This window comes from Apteryx rowi, unplaced genomic scaffold, assembly GCF_003343035.1.
Source record: "Apteryx rowi isolate R43461 unplaced genomic scaffold, aptRow1 scaffold_22, whole genome shotgun sequence".
NCBI classification, from domain to species: Eukaryota; Metazoa; Chordata; class Aves; order Apterygiformes; family Apterygidae; genus Apteryx; species Apteryx rowi.
The window spans coordinates 3,498,620-3,517,282 of record NW_020448530.1 but is presented as its reverse complement, the minus strand read 5'-3'; the positions used below and the strand labels follow the sequence as shown (position 1 = coordinate 3,517,282).

Genomic DNA, 18,663 nt, shown 5'->3' with positions numbered 1-18,663 from the left:
AACCTTCCCTTCGGGGTAGCCCTTTAACCTGGACCAGCAGCAGCCTGGGTAGTGCAGCTAAGTACCCCGGCTCCAGCCCAGCTGCCTCTTTACCCCTTCCCTTGGGACTGCCCTGTCCTTGCCCTACAAGTATCACTCAAGCTTATTTTCGTCCAGCTGCTCCCAAGCTAGGTTTCTCCCTGAATCCTGGTTGCCTCCTACTCTCACTCTTCCTTCCCTTCTCACACTTATCGACCTGCTTGAAATCTGAGGCTCTCGGGGCTTTCCCAGCTCTGGGAAGAAACCCGGCCTTGGCGTGGGGTTTCCTCAGCCTGGGAGGACGAGGGGGTCTGCGGCTGCCAGGATTGACCCCTGCAGCCCTCCTCCGCCGTTCAGCCCCGAGGGCTGCGGGCCAGAGCGCGCACGGTGCCGGCAGAGCATCCCCGAGGGCCCGCGGACACTCGCGCGGTCCCTTCGGTCTGCAGGCACCAGTCTGCCTGGGCAAAAACCACAGCTTTTCACAAGAGCAGCAAAAGGACCCAACCCTGATGCAGGGCACCAGCTTCCCTCGGTAGAACAGGGATTTTATTTATTTATTTATTTATTTAGCATGGACAAAACAAGTTATTTTTCCTAATAGTATCGAAGCACTTCACTTCTCTGAAATGTTCTAAAAACAAACAAACAACCCCCCAAAAGAGGTTCTGGCAGACAGATTTCACACCTGAAGTCAAAACCTAGACCCAGACCTAGGCAAAAAAACTGGCTAAAAAAGAAAAAGAAAAATGCAGCTGAATTTAAGCCTGAACCAAAGAGAGCAGTATTAGTGACAGCTAAATGAAACCAAATGAACTGAACTGATGTGACTGCATGACTGCAACTCAAAATAGTTAAAGCTTGTGAAATTATGAGCAACAGAAAACAGCTTTTTAATAGGAAACACTGGGCTGCAAAAGATGCCAACATTTAAGATGTCAATATATTTATGATAAACAAAGCTGTGAAAACCAGCCAAAGCACAGTCGTTATTCACCTGTACAGAAGCTTAACTGCCAGCGAGCCTTTTAGAAAGTCCGGGAGCACAAGCTTTCTCTATGAAAGACCATCCAGCTCCCTCACTGCCAAAACACACTTGCATAGTATGTATCATTTCACTTTTTTTGTTTGTTTCTAAGATTACTGCAAAAATAACTATATAGATCTGTTTTTCCAAATAAGAATTCCAAATAAGAACTTCTGAAATTAACTAGGAATAAATTTTAATATTTAATAAAACACTGAAGTTTCTCAAGCAGTCAGACATGGAATAATGTGACTCAACAATGTGGAAAAATCCCATTAATATGTCTTTCAAGATATTTTGCTTTTCAAAGTAATTCAAATAAAAAAGCCCTTAAAAACTGACCATGAATACAAAGCTACAGAACAAAACAGCCATTTAATTTGATCATTCTTCCTAGATTGTATGAAAATACATCTAACATATTCAACTGAAAATTATTTCCACGCTTTCTCATGTGATAAAGCACCAACAAATTTTGAATTTGCCTATTGTACACCAGTTTTGAAGAGTCCACTGGAAAAGGAAAGACATCTTTTCTACTTCAATGGTCAATACACTAAGTACATAATTTAATGCCACAAAATATGTCTTATTTGGATGTTATATACGTGAATTTATAACAGGAAAGTCTAAGTTGTTGAACACTAAAAATACTGAGTTGCATCATGAGAAAGCTTGCTTTTTCAAGGTTGTTTTCCCTGGTATTTGAACAACGGAAGAAGGGAAATATTGAAACAGCTTTTCTTTTTTTGTCCTTTTCTTTTTTTAAAACAAAACTTCAGCATCTTTCCCCAGTGCTGCCAAGTGAGGTGTGGAAGCCTTCATTAAAGGACTCTTAAAAAACCCTTTCCCGAATCAGAAACTAAAATGCTACCGGCTCACTTCCGAGCGACTTAGCTGAGCTCATGAGATCGCGCAGGCCGTACGTACTAAGGAGGAATAAGGTCCACGTTTCTTTTGAGCATCAGTCTCAGAAGTACACGATCAGCAGAAGGAATGAAGTCCTGATCAAGCCAGGGGCAAACCTCTCTTTGCAGGGTGCTGATGCCAGGCTTCACCGGCCCAAAGGTTTTAGGAGCAGAAGAGCAGAGCAGAGGTAGAAGGCAGCAGCAGGTCACGCAGCCGCTCGCTCAGATCTGCGCGCGTGAATTTAACGGCAGGAAGGGAGCGCTGCGAATGGCTGTTTTGAACACTGAAATGTTTATTTGCCCGCAGACAGATACAAAACGGGTGGCTGCGCTGCCGCCTGCCGTACCAACGTGCTGCAGCCCCCACCTCAAAGGCAGGCAGGGAGCTGCAGGCTCCACGATCCGTCTCACCGCCGACGGCGTTTCTGCAACGGTGCCAACTAGTGACTCTTTGGGCTGGTGGCTTCTGGAAGTGGGTGTCTGCCTGCTAAGCCTGCGGCATCGCTGTTCCAGGGTGCCAGGGCTGTTACGTCTATGTACCAAAGAAAAAGCAACRAAACGACTAAAAATGTAACAAATTATAAAGGCAGTGGTTAAGGTAAGATTTTATAATAACTTATTTAAAGGTATTCTTATAAACCCTTCCTTACACGGTATAGTACCCAAACAAATAATGGTCCCAATGACATCAAATTCCTTCATTTTGTTTAAAAGTGACCACGAAAAGGTTTCTGCTTTGCTACCTGATCTCACCTTTCTCCCCTCAAAAAAATCAGTGTAAAAGAAACACATATAATACAATTTTTTGGCATTGATTCTAGGCACAGGCCTATGGTTCAGCCTTGGTATAACAAATATCTGTAGCAGAGGGAAAATTCCCCTCAAATATGATAAAGAAATCTTAATTTTTTCCTCAAGTGCAAGGCTTGGCATACCAGTTTGTTTAAAAATACATATATATAACACTTCCCCCCCCATTTTGAACTATTTTATGAAAATTAATTCAACTCCCAAAAGTGTTTATAAAAATTGATTAAAAGAACAAAATAGTTGTTTGGTTACAATATAGAAACCAAAGAGTTCAGGGCACAGTAATGGTACATTTGAAACCTGTTTCAATCCAAATCTTCTAATAAAACCAAAGTATGTATGTTTTGGGAACAAACAGGGATTTCAATAAAACCAAAATCTAAATCTGCAATCAAATCCTCAAAAAATATTTTGGAAAAAAACCATACACTTATGACATAGCAAGGCTTCATTTTCCAAAGGGCTACACAGAGTTTCTGCACTATTAAAGGCAAACTAAGCTAGAACATACACAAATTACTAAATGGACATGAAGGCGCACATTGTGTTTACATAGGCTAGATAATAATGGCACAAGTCAAAACTTASTTGTAACACTGCCTAATCACGTATCAATGTCATGCACTGGGAAGAAAACAGGTAAAGACATTTTTCTTTACCATTTTTTCCTAGTTCTAATATTATTTCCATTTAACTAAATCTTGTATATTTATCTCACTGCAAGTGAGAGAACCTAAGAGGAGCAAAGAATTCAAAACAGCTTTGCTCAAACAAGACAGTGGCGATAAAGATAGTCAAGAGCAGAGCTTGTAAAAAATAAAGAATGATTTCAGTCTGCCAAGTCAAGTAGCCAGTCTTACATAAACTGTATTTAAAGGAAAACAGGCTGAATTTCACATTAAAATTGTTCCTTACGTGCTGCTTCTTCAAAAAAAAATCTATTTCAGTTTTAATTAGTTGTTTTGAATTTATTTTTTGCACTTCAGTAGCTAGTCAAGTTTCACCGTCTGTTTCATTTGTGGGTTTTTTTGTTCATTGTTGTGTTGTTTTTTTTTTTAAACATTATCACAATGTCGTAATGCTTGGATCTCAAGTATTCCAAAGCAATGTTTGCCTCTGAGTTTTACTTGACATTAAGGGGGGGGGGGGAAATCAAATATCTTTTCAAATAACAGGTTTCGTACGATTTATTTTTTATTAAGACACAAAAATCCTAGAGTATTGGGCCTAGATTGCAAGACAATGTCCCTTTAATCCAGACTTGTACAGCTCTGCAAGATCAAGTCATTTCTATTTTGCTGGAATGAAATACAGGAAAAAACAGTATAGAAAAAAAATCTCTTACAACGTAAGATTTCCCCTTTCTGGTACAGGGTATGCCTTTCACACCATGCACTATATTTCTTGGTGGAAGGTTATAAAAACATTTGTTTAAGAATCACCGGAGAGCTATTTTATAAGAGCACAAACAAATTATGTGTGTGGTTATAGTGAGATACGCACCAGGATTGTGAACGGCATTCAAGCGCTCGCTCAAAAACACGCAAGGCAAGCTAATCTCATTGGGACCACAGACCAAGCCATTTTTTACTTAAAAGAACTTGAGAGCTAATAACTTCTTTCAAAGATATACTATTTTAAACATCTGTTGGTTGACGAACACTATCTCAAAACCTATGTTTATGCCTACCTGGTTTGATTTTAACCTACCTCCAATCTGAAAGAATACTGGAGGGAACCTTTTACATTCGTAACAATTCAAGTGTAACTGTAATGCTGAGTAATAAGTTTGGTTTGTCCTGAAATTTTCTGAACTATGCTTGCCACAGTTCGTTATCAGTGCAGAAGCAGCAGAAGACTGCTGTGGTTGGCTCAGTGGATTTATAAAACAAAAAATAAAACAAAACAAAAAATCCCCCCTCCCCCCCCATGTAACCTTTACAGAATATATGTAAAATTGTGTCCTTCCCTGGTCATATTCACAACTTATCTACAAGATAGTGTTGGCAGTAGAAACTGCAGTCCATTACTATTTGCATTCAGCTCTCATCCATCTGTTCCTCTGCTTTCTCTTAGGCTTCAACTTGTTCAGTTTTTTGCGGGGTTTCTCAGGCTTCTGAGTTTCAACAGAATCCACCCCAAGAACATGTTCAGAGCAGCATAACTGTCCATTTAACATAGAATTTAGTACTGTCCCATCTTGGTGTTCCTTGCAGAAAGAATTTGGGCAGAAGTGGCAGAAAGAAACAGAAGGTTTGCCACAAACATCACAGTGGTGCCAAGGACACTCCCACTTTCCTGTGATTAAAGACAAAGAACAAAAAAAAATTACCAGGAAGAAAAAAAAGTCATAATCTTTTAAACAAGTTTTGTGTTTTAGCATCTGAACAATGAATACCAACTTTCCTGACAGAAGTAAGATGAGACAGCAACTACTGTGGCTAATCTCAAAAATCAAGCTCTACATCCTACTTGTAAAGCACAACTGACAGCATTAAGTAGCTGACTTGATGTAGTTTCATTCAAATACAGCACTGACGTCAAGCTAGTAGAAATTATTCAGGCTTTACTCCATAGCATTTTACAGAAGTTGGGAGCTAGGAGAATATTCAAGTATGCAGAGATCTGCTGCCTGCCATTACACCACTCACCTGTTTCAAGTTTTGCTCAAGAAGAGTTCATGTGCTTTATCTACAGATGCTCCTTTCTGTCCCAGCATATTTTCCTGGTCATCACTTTACTTGTCTCTGGGATAACAGACTTTGCCTGCTTCACTTCTTCACATCCCACCTGACATTCCTGGCTGTGGAACCAGGTAGCTCCTGTAGTATCAGCAACTGCAGCCTGATTGTCTACTGCCCTTAAAATATTCTTACTCACCTTATTCCAGATGCTGCTGCTATTCTTTTAGCAAAGGATCTTGAACTCAACTGGTGTCATACATTTCTTAGCAGATATAATCAACTTTCCTGTGACAGAGCCACAGTGCTCCTATTGGATGACATGTACTCAGTTACGCGCCTTCCTAAAACCAAAGGCTCGTTTTGCCAGAGAGGCAGGACAAACACCATCATTGTGTCTCCATACTCAAGAATAGCTCCTACACTATGCAGAAATGAAGTTCTCCCCATCAGAAAAAAATAYGTTTTCAAAAAGAAACTTTTGAGAAGTTTCCAGTAAAATAAATGAGGTACATGCAAGTTAGTTATTTACACAAGTTTAAGAGGCAAACCTACTCACCAAAAGGACGTTTCACCAAACCAAGACAGGAGAGGTGATAAGCTTTAGTACAAGATTTCCTGTCGCACAACACCAGCTGGCCTCCATCACCACAACGGAAACAATCATCTTCAGATTCTTTCTTCCCCTCATTTTTCGTTCTACGTCTCCTTGTTCTCTTTTTGGTCTTTTTGCCTTTTTCCTCTGAGGCATTAGTGGAAGAATTCTAAAAGAGTAAGTTGCATATCTGTAAATGCCAGTTTTGCAACAAACTAGCAAAACTGTTGGCATGCCTTGCAGACAGCACATACAGGCAAAAATCTGATTTGGTACAGACCTGCCCTAGGCCTTATGGTGCCTATCCATGTTCATGAAAAACGCACTAATCCTTTTAAAAGTCATCTTGAAACCAACTCTTGTCCCTATAATTCTTCCTTACTGGAAAGCTCTTCCAATTTCTTATAACTGAAGAAAGATCTTTCAATTTCCAATCTAAGTTACTTATGGTTAATTTACCCCCATTTTGTTCTTGCACCAACTATCACTTCACTTCARTATCTCTTTTTCTCTTCCAGTTGTGTATGCTTATGCTGGATTTATTAAAACTAGCATCCACTTCTCTTCTTTGAGGAAGGGACAGCAGAATTCCAGGAACTAAGACTGTGCCCGTAATGCCAGAAAGAACAAATCAAACCATATCCCTATTTTGATCTGATATTCTGTTGCTTGCGCTTTAACCTTCCTTCACYGAATCACACAAAATTAATTCTCAAAGCTTTTTCAACATCTCAACCATCCTCCCCCACCCTCTCACCCCAGTAATTATTACCTACTTTCTTTAAAATTAGCCCATTCTTTTTACCAGTACAAACAGTCCTGTAAAACTGAACTGTAACATTTTATTTCTTCATGGCTCTCTGCATAAATTGATCACAAGCTTATGTGAAATCCCACTTAAGCCTCTCTTCTGTAAGAAAAAACCAGCTATGTGAATCCTGGAGATTATAAGTCCACCTTCTGCAGCATCTGCTACTGAGCAGTGTGAAGGACATATTGAGGTGCAGCCTTTCTATAGTCACAAGTGAGATTTTTATCTCTTGAGAATGTACTTGTACTTTCCCTTACACACCTATGTCAGCTCTTCAGAAAGCCCCATCAACTTCTGTTGGATTACAGTTTTTAAATTAAGCTGACATGAATCACGCAGGCCATTTCTTGATATCATTTGACACTTTTTTTTCCTTATATTTAGATTTCAAAACTCAAATTTTTTGTTCTTCATTTGAACTTCAGCTGAAAGATCTTTAACAAATCTAGCGCACATTTTAATGTTCAGATGGGGGAAATATAAATGGCAATGGTAGAATAACCCCATGGGTTATAGTTTGGCTCTGCAGGATAGGATTTACTCAATGAACATTCAGTTCTGTCCTACCATCTCCCCTTGAATTCACTCTAGCTTAGCACAAGCACCAGCGGCCAGAGTTCTTACTCTATCAGCGATCAGCTGCCAGACCCCTTCCCCTCTGTCCCACTTCAAAGGGGACTGGAATCAACTGAAGGGTTAATCCCTCTGCAGCCTCTTACTTCTTTATGCTCTTGATTCCAAAAGCTAGTGCCAATAGCTAGCAATATTTCTTATTCAGGACCTAAGGTAATTAATTTGCCACAGGAGAAGGTGGGGAAAAGTATTTCAGGGTGTTCCAAGAGGTGGTAGAGCTTGCTCTATCATTACACCTCTCCCTTAGAAGGGCATATGCTTTAGCACTAAGATTATGCCTGAAGAATTTGTTGGCCAAAGAAGATTTCCACCCTCCCAGCAAGGGAAACAGAATAATCTTCTTCCTCAGCAGACAGGCAGCATCTGTTTATGCAGTGTTAACCCCTCCCTGACACCAGAGGAGGAGGTTGCTGTGTTTGCTGTAGCTGCCCCTATTGTAACATAAAACTGATCTACCAACACATACCCTGAAAGAAAAACAAGGCTAGTAGTTTGACAAGACACTGTCATATTCTCTTGACATACTACTTACCTTTGGTCTGTCCCCAAGAAATCCACTGCAGTTTGGGGCACCACATTTGCAGACTGTTTTTTCATTGCCCAGACAGTCAAGGTTGTAATTAAAAGTCAGCTCTGTCCCTGAGTGAGAGATAAAACATACCCTTTTATTGAAAGTGAAGGACAAGGTAAGGAAGTCTTCCAAAATTATTACACAACAAATAAAGGTTTCAACATCTCTCTTGTGGTTGAGTCAGTATTTGCTGATCTATCATCCTAGGGTTCCCCCCCTTAGAGCTCACAAGCACTGACAGTGACTAATTAGATGCCAGTAGATGTCTTATGCATTTTCACATAAATTGATTTGACTTCATAAAACTGTGCATGTGTCTGGTCTRCATGCACACACATGCACAAATATACACACACACACACACCAGAATATATGTATTTTGAAATATCCTCCTTCACCCACTCCTTAAGTTTATTATCTTCACTTGAAAAAAAAAAAAAAAGATACAGAAATACTGTTTGAGATCTTTAAAACAAAACCTGTATTTTACTCTTTTGACAGACAAGACAGTATGAATGCACAGATACTAACTAAGGCTCTTGCGATTCCATTACAAGCAAGCAATGAAGAGCTACCATAGGACTCATTATTAAGAAATTCACTACTAAAAACATTATGGTAAAAGGAAGACTACAAAGCATCTCTTCTGTGAGTGGAGCTCTCTACAAAAATATTTCACTGAATCAGTTAAATCATGACTGTTCCACTCATTTAATATAACCACACAAAAGGTTTAACTTAGTGAATTGGAACAAAAGCAACATAAGCTTATATACCTGCAGGAATATCACACACAGCAAACAGGCCAACACGAGTGTCTCCATTTACTGTCCATTTTAGAGTCTCACAATTTGGTTGGCAGCTGTGATTCATAAAACGAGAATAATTTCCTTTGGGGCCAGCATCAATAATACGGTCCTGGAGATCAAACCAGCAACAGAATGAACATTTTTTCCCCCCCACAAAAAAAGTTTTCCATAAATTATTTCAGTAGTTACATTCAAAACAGACATGGTGTTGCTACCCAGAAGCATACAGGCAAACCAGTGTGACATGTTGTATTGAAAACTGTAGTGTCTCATGTGGCCTGGAATGCGACACTCCCAAAGCAATACTTATGATCTAGCTCACATTTTCCCAGAACCCATCTCAGCCACACGGCAGGATGAACGCTCTTGTGAGCAYTGTGGTGGAGACGTTAAAGAACCCCTTCCCTCCAAAAAGCCTCCAAACTCAAACTCAGTCTGTTTACCTTTCACTTTGTATTCAAAAGACTGCTATGTATTTACAAATACTGTGCTCTRTGGTATTTACCAAGTCACTGTGTGATTACTTGCAGTTTCTCAACAGCTTTCCTTCCCCAAACCAGCCTAGTTTAAACAAAAACAAGCTCTTGGTAAACTAAAAAAATAAAAATAAAAAATCCTATCCCTGCACACAATTACCTTTTAATTTCTATCTATTCCAAACATACCAGACAAAAAAAAAAAAATCTTGAAATAGCCAGAAGATTTGAAACTACGATTCTTTGCAGGGCTGGTTAAGAAAGTTTTGCTTATTTATGAAAAATATAGCACCATTCTATCTTTGAGCCAGAATGACAACTTTATAGTTCATTTGGAAGGTTGAACAGTGGATGAAGAATTGATCGTAAGTTGCAGAGTTAAAAATTATACTGCTTTTTGCATCCTAGTGCTGTTTCAAAAGTATCTTATCCAGAAGAAAAAGGTATTTTAATTATTACACTCTCCTCCTCCTAATTTAAGTTTATAATGCACATATGTAATTGTCATGACTACACGTACATATAAATTCAGTGACTGCTTTGGCAAATGCCCAATAACTTGCCTTAGAAGGACATTTACACACACAGACACAGCTACTCTAACTGCATGCACAGCTCAAGCAAAGAATGGCATGGACATTTTTGAAAAATAGAACCACAGCAGTCATTTATTAACTACAGCAGGAATCAAATACAAGTTCAGTTCATATATTTAACATACTAACATTGTGTGTCAGTTTAGCAGACAAGATGTTATGTGTCTTAGGTGATAAACTCCTGTGCAGTAACACCTGGCTACAGGACAAGCGACCACAGTAGCTGCAGAGATGCACAGCACTACAATATGGGGCACAAGAAAGGTGGTTGGGATTGCAAAAATATGCAGAACTGACAGCCAGTTCCAATTTGCTTGGGGATTTTTTTTTTCCTATGTGGCTGTTTGGAGGGTGAAGCAATACAAAAAGGACATGTATGTAATCAATACCCCCCTGCTCCCTGTTTCCCATTTTCTTCTCTTTCTCAGGAGCAAAATACTCAGAGCTGCACAGAGAACCACAGGACATAGATTAATTCGCTGCATTGGCCAGAACTGATTTGTGAGGGTGCTAGCCGGCTACTAATGCAGATGATACTTTCAGGAAAGGGTTTCCACAAAAGCATAAGCCTAGTTTTGCTATAAATGAACAAGGGGACAGGTAGCTGAAAAACAGATTAAATGCCCAAAATAGGACAGAGTCTCACAACAATATTTCATACTACTCTCGAATGAGAATCTTTTATTTTTAAGTTTAATTTTAGTAAAAGTATTGCTAACAGTAATTATTTCAACTGTACATAAATTGCATCCTTACTATTTCACAAAAATTCATACCTTCCCTTAAGACCAGGCAGATAAATACTTCTGCTGTACTTTATTTCAAGCAGCAAAGCGTAATTTATAGACCTTAATACATGCTTTCTCACATGAAACAGAACTAATGTGACATCTGTACATACCTACACATCTATATCTATATAGAATGGAGCAAGCAGGCACAGAAGATACAACACTGGCAATATATGAAACTATGGAACAACACACATAGCTGAGYGCCCTACCAAGGCAATCAAAAGGTGGAAAGAAGATCAAGATTACGTTACAATTAAACGACAGAAGAAAATTTAAAATACTCTACCTTATCAATAGTAAGCATATAGAAGTGAGTAATGTCGTTTTCATGTGCATGTTTGATCCTTGCCATACATTCCTCTTCATCAATTAGCTCACCAACATACTCATTCACAAACTCTCCCTGAAGGATACAAGGTATCACTAGTAAAGTATATACCAAACCCACAGAGAGCAGCACAAGTTATCAATTCTTTGCTAAGCAAGAATGATTCATACCTTTTTTATGTCCCTCTTAGCAACCAAACCCCACCCTTTCCCATCGGTTTTGATGATCTTTGTCTCAGGGTATTGACGTTTTGTAAAGCACTGGTTTTGGCACCGTTCTCCCGCTGGACAAACTTGTGGGTGACATTCATACATCAGCATCCGATTTAGGCACTCAGAATCAAAGCCACAAGGATTTTCATCTGTGGGTTTGCAGTTGCACTTGGGAATCTCAGAAATGTCAGCAGTATATATCTGAACTTTACCACAAGGTTTATTCACCTGGATAATAAATTAAAATAGTTTAAATATCACTTTAAAACTTTGAATTTATTAAAAAAGTTACTACAGTGGTTACTAATTTGGTTTTGCAACACTAGATGCTCAAATGGAAGTGAAATTTCATGGTCTCATGACCCTAGAAGAATAATTACTAACACATACATCATTACAATCTCACCTCTTCAGTGCTAGTTTAGACCTCTTGAATATCTAGCATAATCTCCTCAAACCCTACCTTAATGTGCTTGTATGGTGGAGGTTTACGTTCACTTTCTTGAGTTTCTTTGGCTTCTCGCTGAAGCTTTATTTCTCGAAATCGAGCTTCAGCTTCTTGCAAAGCTAAAAAAAAAGAAGAAGAAGAAAAAAAAAAAGATAGTTCTATCAACAGAAATGCAAGAAAGAGGATTACTCCCTGGCAGGCAGACCTGCCTACTCCTATGCAAGTCTGCAAATTAAGTATCTTCAATTTTCTAGTTAAACCATTTAATTTTTATTGCAAACTATGCTTCTAGAGTGTTAATGCTCTTTACAGACTTAGCAATTCTACTCTTTCTGTCTTCCAGTTACTCTCATCATTTGCTTTCCAGAAAGCCAAAATCAACAGAAAGAACTTCAATTAGATGCTAATCTTTTACAAGTCAAAAGAATGCTTCCAGTTCAAGTTAATAATAGTGACTGTTGCCCTGGACATTAAAACCAATTTTCTATTGAATAAAATGGACCTGCATAAAGAGGCCCAAGGCCATGTATGAAGAAAGCAAAGTGAGTATATCACAAGATTATTCTTGTTTACTTCCAGTTTTGTACCATTTTTGAAGACTTTTCCAATTCCTTTAATTCCTTGGTATCTACTTCCTCTGTCTCCCTCCATATATGGAAACACACGCGCTTGGTGCGTCCAATAGTAATCCTTAGAACCAAAGAAAAACACAGGAAATTCTCCGATTTCATGCTTCATTTTCTGGATATTTGGGGGAACGTTTTTTGGATGGCAMACTTCTGCAGGCCACCATCTAGCACAGAAGTACAAATAAACAAAACACAATGGTTTAGTCAAGCTCTTTCTGCAAGAGATGGTTTAACAAAATCACCTTAAACTGCAGTAATTGATTATTACTTCTACGTATAAGATGAAAATAACCCACATTGCTTGGATCAAAACAAGATTAAGTTCCTCATCAAAAAAACCCTGGGGCAGATTTAAAATCCCTTCCTCCCCCCACTCAGTAGGCAATGAGAGAAGACTGGGCTAGAAAAGGAAAGCCCTACACTCAAGTCTGTAGGAGTCTGTTGCCTGCCTGCAAGACAAGCACACATATACAGCTCCTTGCATCTGGTTAACCTAATCAACACCTCTAACAAGGTCTGCAATTACTGTAATTGTCAAAGATCAAAAGACAGCTGATAATAGCTAATAATGCTTTGGAGGATAAACCCCACCCCATCTCTATCGCACTCAAATCTTAATGAAGTCTAAAACACTGACAACCTGAGTGACTTCTCTCTCACACAGGAAGGTAGTAATTTACCCAATTACAAGTTATACAAGCTTAATTATTTGAAAAGATCTCTGAAACAAAAGGGGTTGAAGGCTCATACACTGGAAGCCTAAGTCAGAAGCTACAAGGAGCCCCATATGGGTAATGCCTTGGCAGAGAGCAGTTATGAAGCCTTCAACTCTTTAAATAGGGGCGCTAAGAACAGGAAAGCTGCCAGGGAGATGGGGTCCCTTGCTCAGCGGAGAAATGAGAAATCTGTGCGCAGCAAGGCTGGCCTACAGAAGCAACCAATGGTGTGACCATTAATTAAAGCATGCCAATATTATTGCAAAATAAACAAAATAAATCTGTTCATCAGACCTGTAATTTCCCAGTTTAACCCAAATAATATCCTGGAAATGGAGTTTCTTCCCTGCCCTGCAGTCATTGCAGTACCAGCTCCCATCTGGCATTTCAATGTTTAAACAGTCTGGGTGAAACGCTGCCGGACATGACTCGCAGCACAACAAACTACCTCCTTCAGGAAAAAAAAAAAAAAAAAAAATTGAAAAACATCAAGACAAAAAAAAAGCTTTGCATTCCAACCAGGTTTAAAGCAGCGTGATACATATGTGGTAGGTTCAGTTAGAAAAAAAAACAGTTAAAAACATGCTGGTTTGCAACAAATACATATCATTTAGTTGCGTACAAAAACCAGGAGAGCCTTACTAATTTGAATGCCTGGCAGACTCAGATTAGTAATTTATACAAATTAACAAGCAAGCTAACAATAAAAAGCCAGAATAATGCACCACAGATTATAATTACTTTGTTTTAACAATTACAATATATTTAACATAGTTTAATATATATTAATACTTCACCGGATGCTAAATTTTAACAACAAAAATGAACCCTCATCAGATTTCTCTATTAAACCTTTTTTCTTTGGGGTGGGGAATGAGATCATCAGTTTGTTTCATGAATTACCAAGCGGGAAGTTAGCTGCAGCCTAACAAGCTGCTATGCTGCATGTTAATTTGTTAGCAAATCAGGTAAACTGTCTCCTCCAGCATTTAATCAGCACGGTGTATTCTGTGGTTCTCAGTAAGTAAAAAATTTATTTTACAGTATAAAGCAAAACATCATTAATTAGTGGCAGCTCTAGCACAACTAACACTGGTTCAATGTGCTGTATGCTGCTAAACTAAAAGCAGCTTTTAAAATATTTATGTTTTAATATTATGTATTAGCAACGAAGAAACAAAAAGCTTCAGTACATTGAACACAGGCGAAAGACCGCAGAAGTACTTCTCATTACGTTTCTCTGGCAAAGAATTAAATCAAGCTTCTGGTAGCTGGACAAAGCCCAATTATAAACATTCTTTAAGAAATTATATCTACAAACAACAGATACTCAAAAACTTGAAGCACAAGCTAACCTGAAGTTATTTCAATATCTGAGGAAACCTAACGTAATACGCCACATTTCTAATAATTTTTGTTAAACAGTTTAGTAAGGTAAAAATTAAATTGAGGAGTAAAACGTTTAGATGCTGCATATACGTAAGAGTGTTACATCAGTTTACCTTTTGAACACACAAAGCACCAGCTCACATTGACATGCGCATGATGACTTTTTCCCTTCATGGCAGTGAAATGGTTCGTACAGACAATGCTGTTGGAAGCGATGACTGCACATCCTGCAGCAATGCAAACGTCTCCAGCATGGTATGCAACAGGACAGCGAACACAACGCATCATCTTTCCTAGCAAAGCAGAACACTGCCATATTATTTTTTTTGAACTAACCTGATCCTTTATTTCATCTAAAAATGGTATTACTGCCTGAGAGTGCCTATATACACAAAAGTATATCAGCTATGTTTTCAAATTCTGCATATTTACACTCAGCAAGAATACTGAAATAACACAGGTTTTTAAAGAAGAATCTTATACTGAGTTTAAARCACTATAATATTTAAATGCGAAGGCTTTAACTATGCATGACAGGACAGACAAGCTTTCCTCAGTCATGCGATTTTGTCTACAGATGTTCCAAAGCTAAAAATATGCACAGAATCAAATGACTTCAAATTCAAGGAGTCTTGCTACAATGCATGTGTATTCACAGTTCTTGCCCTCACTCTGATTGTCCTCTCTCTCACTAATCATCATATATTAATTCTTCCCAGACAATGAAATCTAGAAAACACAGTTAACTATAATCGAATGCTAGTTAACATAATTTGATAAAGAACACAAACAAGGTAAATACTTATGCCGACTAAAAATTAGGCAATTTTATTTAAAAAAAATTCTAAACCAATCAATAGCATACATATGCCTGAAAAACTGCAACTACAAGCAACTAAATGGACAGATTCCTTACCTTAGCATACCATAAATAGTCATAAAAATGTAAAAATGAAACTACCTTTTGAAACTCTTGGATGTGAAGGGTTACTAACATGACAACTTAGGCAGCTGTGGAGAGGACATCGAAAACCCCTGTTCTCAAACACAGTAAGGTGAAATTTTTTCACACAAGCTTCATGGTAGAATTTTCCACAGTGGGATACGACACAGCGTTTCACATCTGCCTTTCGCTCTTTACACACAAAACAGGTATGCACACCTAAGTGGTAAAAGTAATAAAAATAATGTAACTCATTTTTCATCCAACCCTGTGTATTTAAAACACATCTGTGGGTTTTTTGTGGGCTTCTGTTTTGTTGTCGTTTAATAAATCCAAATCCAACTCTATTATTTGATGTAGCAATATATTTACTTTAACACTTTGGTTATAAGACCTTTAAACAACAATCTGTTCAGATACAGATAAATTAAAACTACAATGCAAAATCATCACAGTTAAATTGTACACAACACCCAAAGCCTCACTGATCTGCTTTTACATTCTTTTTATAAACCTCAGTACCATCAGGACTAAAACTTTGATTTTTTTTTTTTTTTTAAGCAATAAAACAGGATTATGGGTTGTCTGTGACACTGTGAAATTTGTCGTAGGTCCACAAACCAAGGACAAGCATTCTCTAAGCGTCTCTCTGGACTGCTTGGGACAACTTTATCCTGAAGCAGACTTTTTCCAAGGAGGTTGATCACATGAACTGAACTCAGCTTATGAGCAAGAACACAAAATTTTACATGTAATGTTTTGAGATTAAGAACTTCCAAGCAGTTATTACAGAATTAAAAGCAAATGAAATTAATAGCAATAAGGTAGTCTTTTAATTGGAAAAGCAGGATTGATAGAGACACACAAAGGACTAAAAAGGAAAAGGACTGAAAAAGTTGCACTTGCTACTTTTGCTTGTTTCYAGGATTTCTTAGGTCTTTGTGACAGACTTTAGATTTGTAACTATACTATGAGTAAATATTCTGCAATTATTAAGGTAATGGAATTCGGAGTAAAACACTCAAGTTGCAAGAGACTTCGCACTAAAAACAGAGCGAAATTTCTACAACATGGCACAAATAATGGCAATAAACTCCCACCCTGTCAGGCACCAAAGGATAAATACGGTTTCTTCAGAGATACATACTCTGTTCAGGATGATTTCCTGGAATAAAGTATGGGAAAACTACAACTTTTTTTTATTAATAGAAAGGGACAGACTTGCCTGATGTACATTCACTACAAATGAATTTTCCTGCTGGTCTTCCAGAGAGCCCAAGGCAGCTTACATGAAAAGCTCGATAGCAAAGTCCTTCACACAGTAGGAGATCACCTGTTTTTTCACAAAGCTTTTACAACACAAAGGCATTGAATGTTAAAGAAAAGTTCATATGTGGAAAAGTGTTTTCTTTATTCCTTTTCATATATTTCTCCTCAAAATCTCTTTACTGTTGTTGGAATAAATTTAACAAGTGAAATAATGGTAATTTTACAAGCATCATCATGTGCCCTGGTTTCCAGTCGAAACAGGTAATAGAACCATTAAATGGCTAGAAATATCACTCACAGAACCATGGTTCATGAGTAAATACAATTTGACAGGAAAACAAACAGAAAAAAGGCTTTAAGATATTTTCCCTGAGCACGCTGATGCATCTGAGTAGGGTTAAAAAGCATGCTTATTTTCCTTTCCTTTGGCAAAAAGAAATTAATCTAGGTAGCATAAAAATGCTTCCATGTCTGAGCTGTTAGCAATGACACATGCATAACTAAAAATGAACTGAACAATAGTGCTGGCAGAATTTAAGTCATTAGCCAACATTTAAAGATAGATATAACCTCATTATCACTATACACAAGAAGAAACGAAAATATAACTGCTTGTCTAGTCCACTGCAAACAAATTTGATCTGCACAGATGTACTGTACTATCATTTCATAACCTAAGAATTCTTCTAGAATAGTTTCTGAGAAAGTTTTTTGCTTTCAATTAGCATGCCATATAAATATTGTTACCAATGGAAGTATTATTTTAATCTCTGCCACACTCAGAGCCTCACTCAGAAGCATAAAACCCACTGTATTATGCTTCCTCCACTTTATTAACAGATAAGCAAGCAGCTCCTCTCAATCATTTAACCAGTTCCCTAGCAACAGKCACACACTTATTCTGAGGTACAGATTATGCTCATTTTACAGATCTGGAAACTAAAGCAGAAAGGCTAAATGATTCATTTGAGGTCAAGGAAAAAAAAAAAAAAATCAGGCATGAAGAATTCTGGTTACTGGTACAGTGGTCTCATCACTAAGATGCATCTCTTCCATGAGACAGAGACACAATAAACTTGCTGCTGGCCTAATATTGTCATTTATATATATATTTAAAAAAAAAAAAAAAACTTTTCTAGCAAACCTCAAAAAACACAGCTGACTGCTCCAGCTAACATCTCTCACCTGACACACATATTCTTTTTTTGTTCCTGCTCCTCGCTCAGATTTTTTGGATGATATAGACACTTCTGTCTGAGTTTCATCAGCACTTTCATAGGGAGACTCTGACCGCTCATCCCCTTGACCATCGGAGATCTGAAGATTAAACATACATGTTAGAGAAAGCAGTCATGTATGGTGAATTTTGTACAGAATATCAACTGAAGGAAATAAACAGACTGCAATTCAGACTAACAGATTTACACACACTTTTTTGGTTTTATTTTCCTCCCTTTAAAATAAGTTTGATTAAAAACTGAAAGTATGCACTTGTGGAAGTCTCATCAAAAGGACTATATAACAGTCATTTTCACAAACTCATCAGTAGCCAAAACAAAACATCAAAACGTTGTAATGTGGCATTTTACTTATACTCAGTCCTGTAAAAGTCAGCCAGAAATGCCTAGCCAGTAACAGTTCATTTTAGAAAAAAACTTGGTAAAATTTCAAGCTGCATACAAAAGTCTCTGACCCAGATACTCTCCAAGAAAGTGGGAGTAGTATATAGAGGAGAGGGAAAAGGGAAGAAGTGGCTCTCTGAATGCAGGTAAGGAATGTTGCAGCTAACACTGAATTACAAACACCACATAAGATGGATGAATTTGATATAATAGATATAGATGTATTAAAAAGCTACAGGATTTAAAAAAATATTCATAATTTACTTTAAAAAAAAAAAACAACCCAACACATTTAAAAAGAAAATATAGGGAAGTTTTCAGCTCAATAGAATTTAGGGCCAGAATGGACAATTCAGCCATTAGTCTTATCTCTTGTTATAC

At 37.9% G+C, this 18,663-nt stretch overlaps 1 protein-coding gene and 1 non-coding gene across 6 annotated transcripts in view; both read right to left on the bottom strand.

The window, feature by feature from the left end:
• Window positions 1–936: 936 nt before the first annotated feature.
• NSD2 (nuclear receptor binding SET domain protein 2) overlaps window positions 937–18,663 on the bottom strand; it is an 88,878-nt gene continuing 71,151 nt past the window's right edge. For 4 of the 5 annotated variants that reach the window (XM_026064536.1, XM_026064534.1, XM_026064535.1 and 1 more), the window contains 13 exons: window positions 17,846–17,977; window positions 16,617–16,740; window positions 15,410–15,610; window positions 14,562–14,741; window positions 13,354–13,510; window positions 12,302–12,507; window positions 11,730–11,833; window positions 11,225–11,494; window positions 11,013–11,129; window positions 8,828–8,969; window positions 8,013–8,119; window positions 6,001–6,205; window positions 3,915–5,058 (listed from right to left, as the gene is read on the bottom strand). In XM_026064536.1, coding sequence (XP_025920321.1) covers window positions 4,790–5,058; window positions 6,001–6,205; window positions 8,013–8,119; window positions 8,828–8,969; window positions 11,013–11,129; window positions 11,225–11,494; window positions 11,730–11,833; window positions 12,302–12,507; window positions 13,354–13,510; window positions 14,562–14,741; window positions 15,410–15,610; window positions 16,617–16,740; window positions 17,846–17,977 — 2,214 coding nt within the window. In that variant the 3' untranslated portion in view covers window positions 3,915–4,789. Of the gene's footprint in view, window positions 2,483–3,914; window positions 5,059–6,000; window positions 6,206–8,012; window positions 8,120–8,827; window positions 8,970–11,012; window positions 11,130–11,224; window positions 11,495–11,729; window positions 11,834–12,301; window positions 12,508–13,353; window positions 13,511–14,561; window positions 14,742–15,409; window positions 15,611–16,616; window positions 16,741–17,845; window positions 17,978–18,663 lie in introns of those variants that run through there. The other variant, XM_026064537.1, reaches the window with a different exon arrangement.
• LOC112965580 lies at window positions 9,106–9,236 on the bottom strand. The gene has a single exon (XR_003253344.1).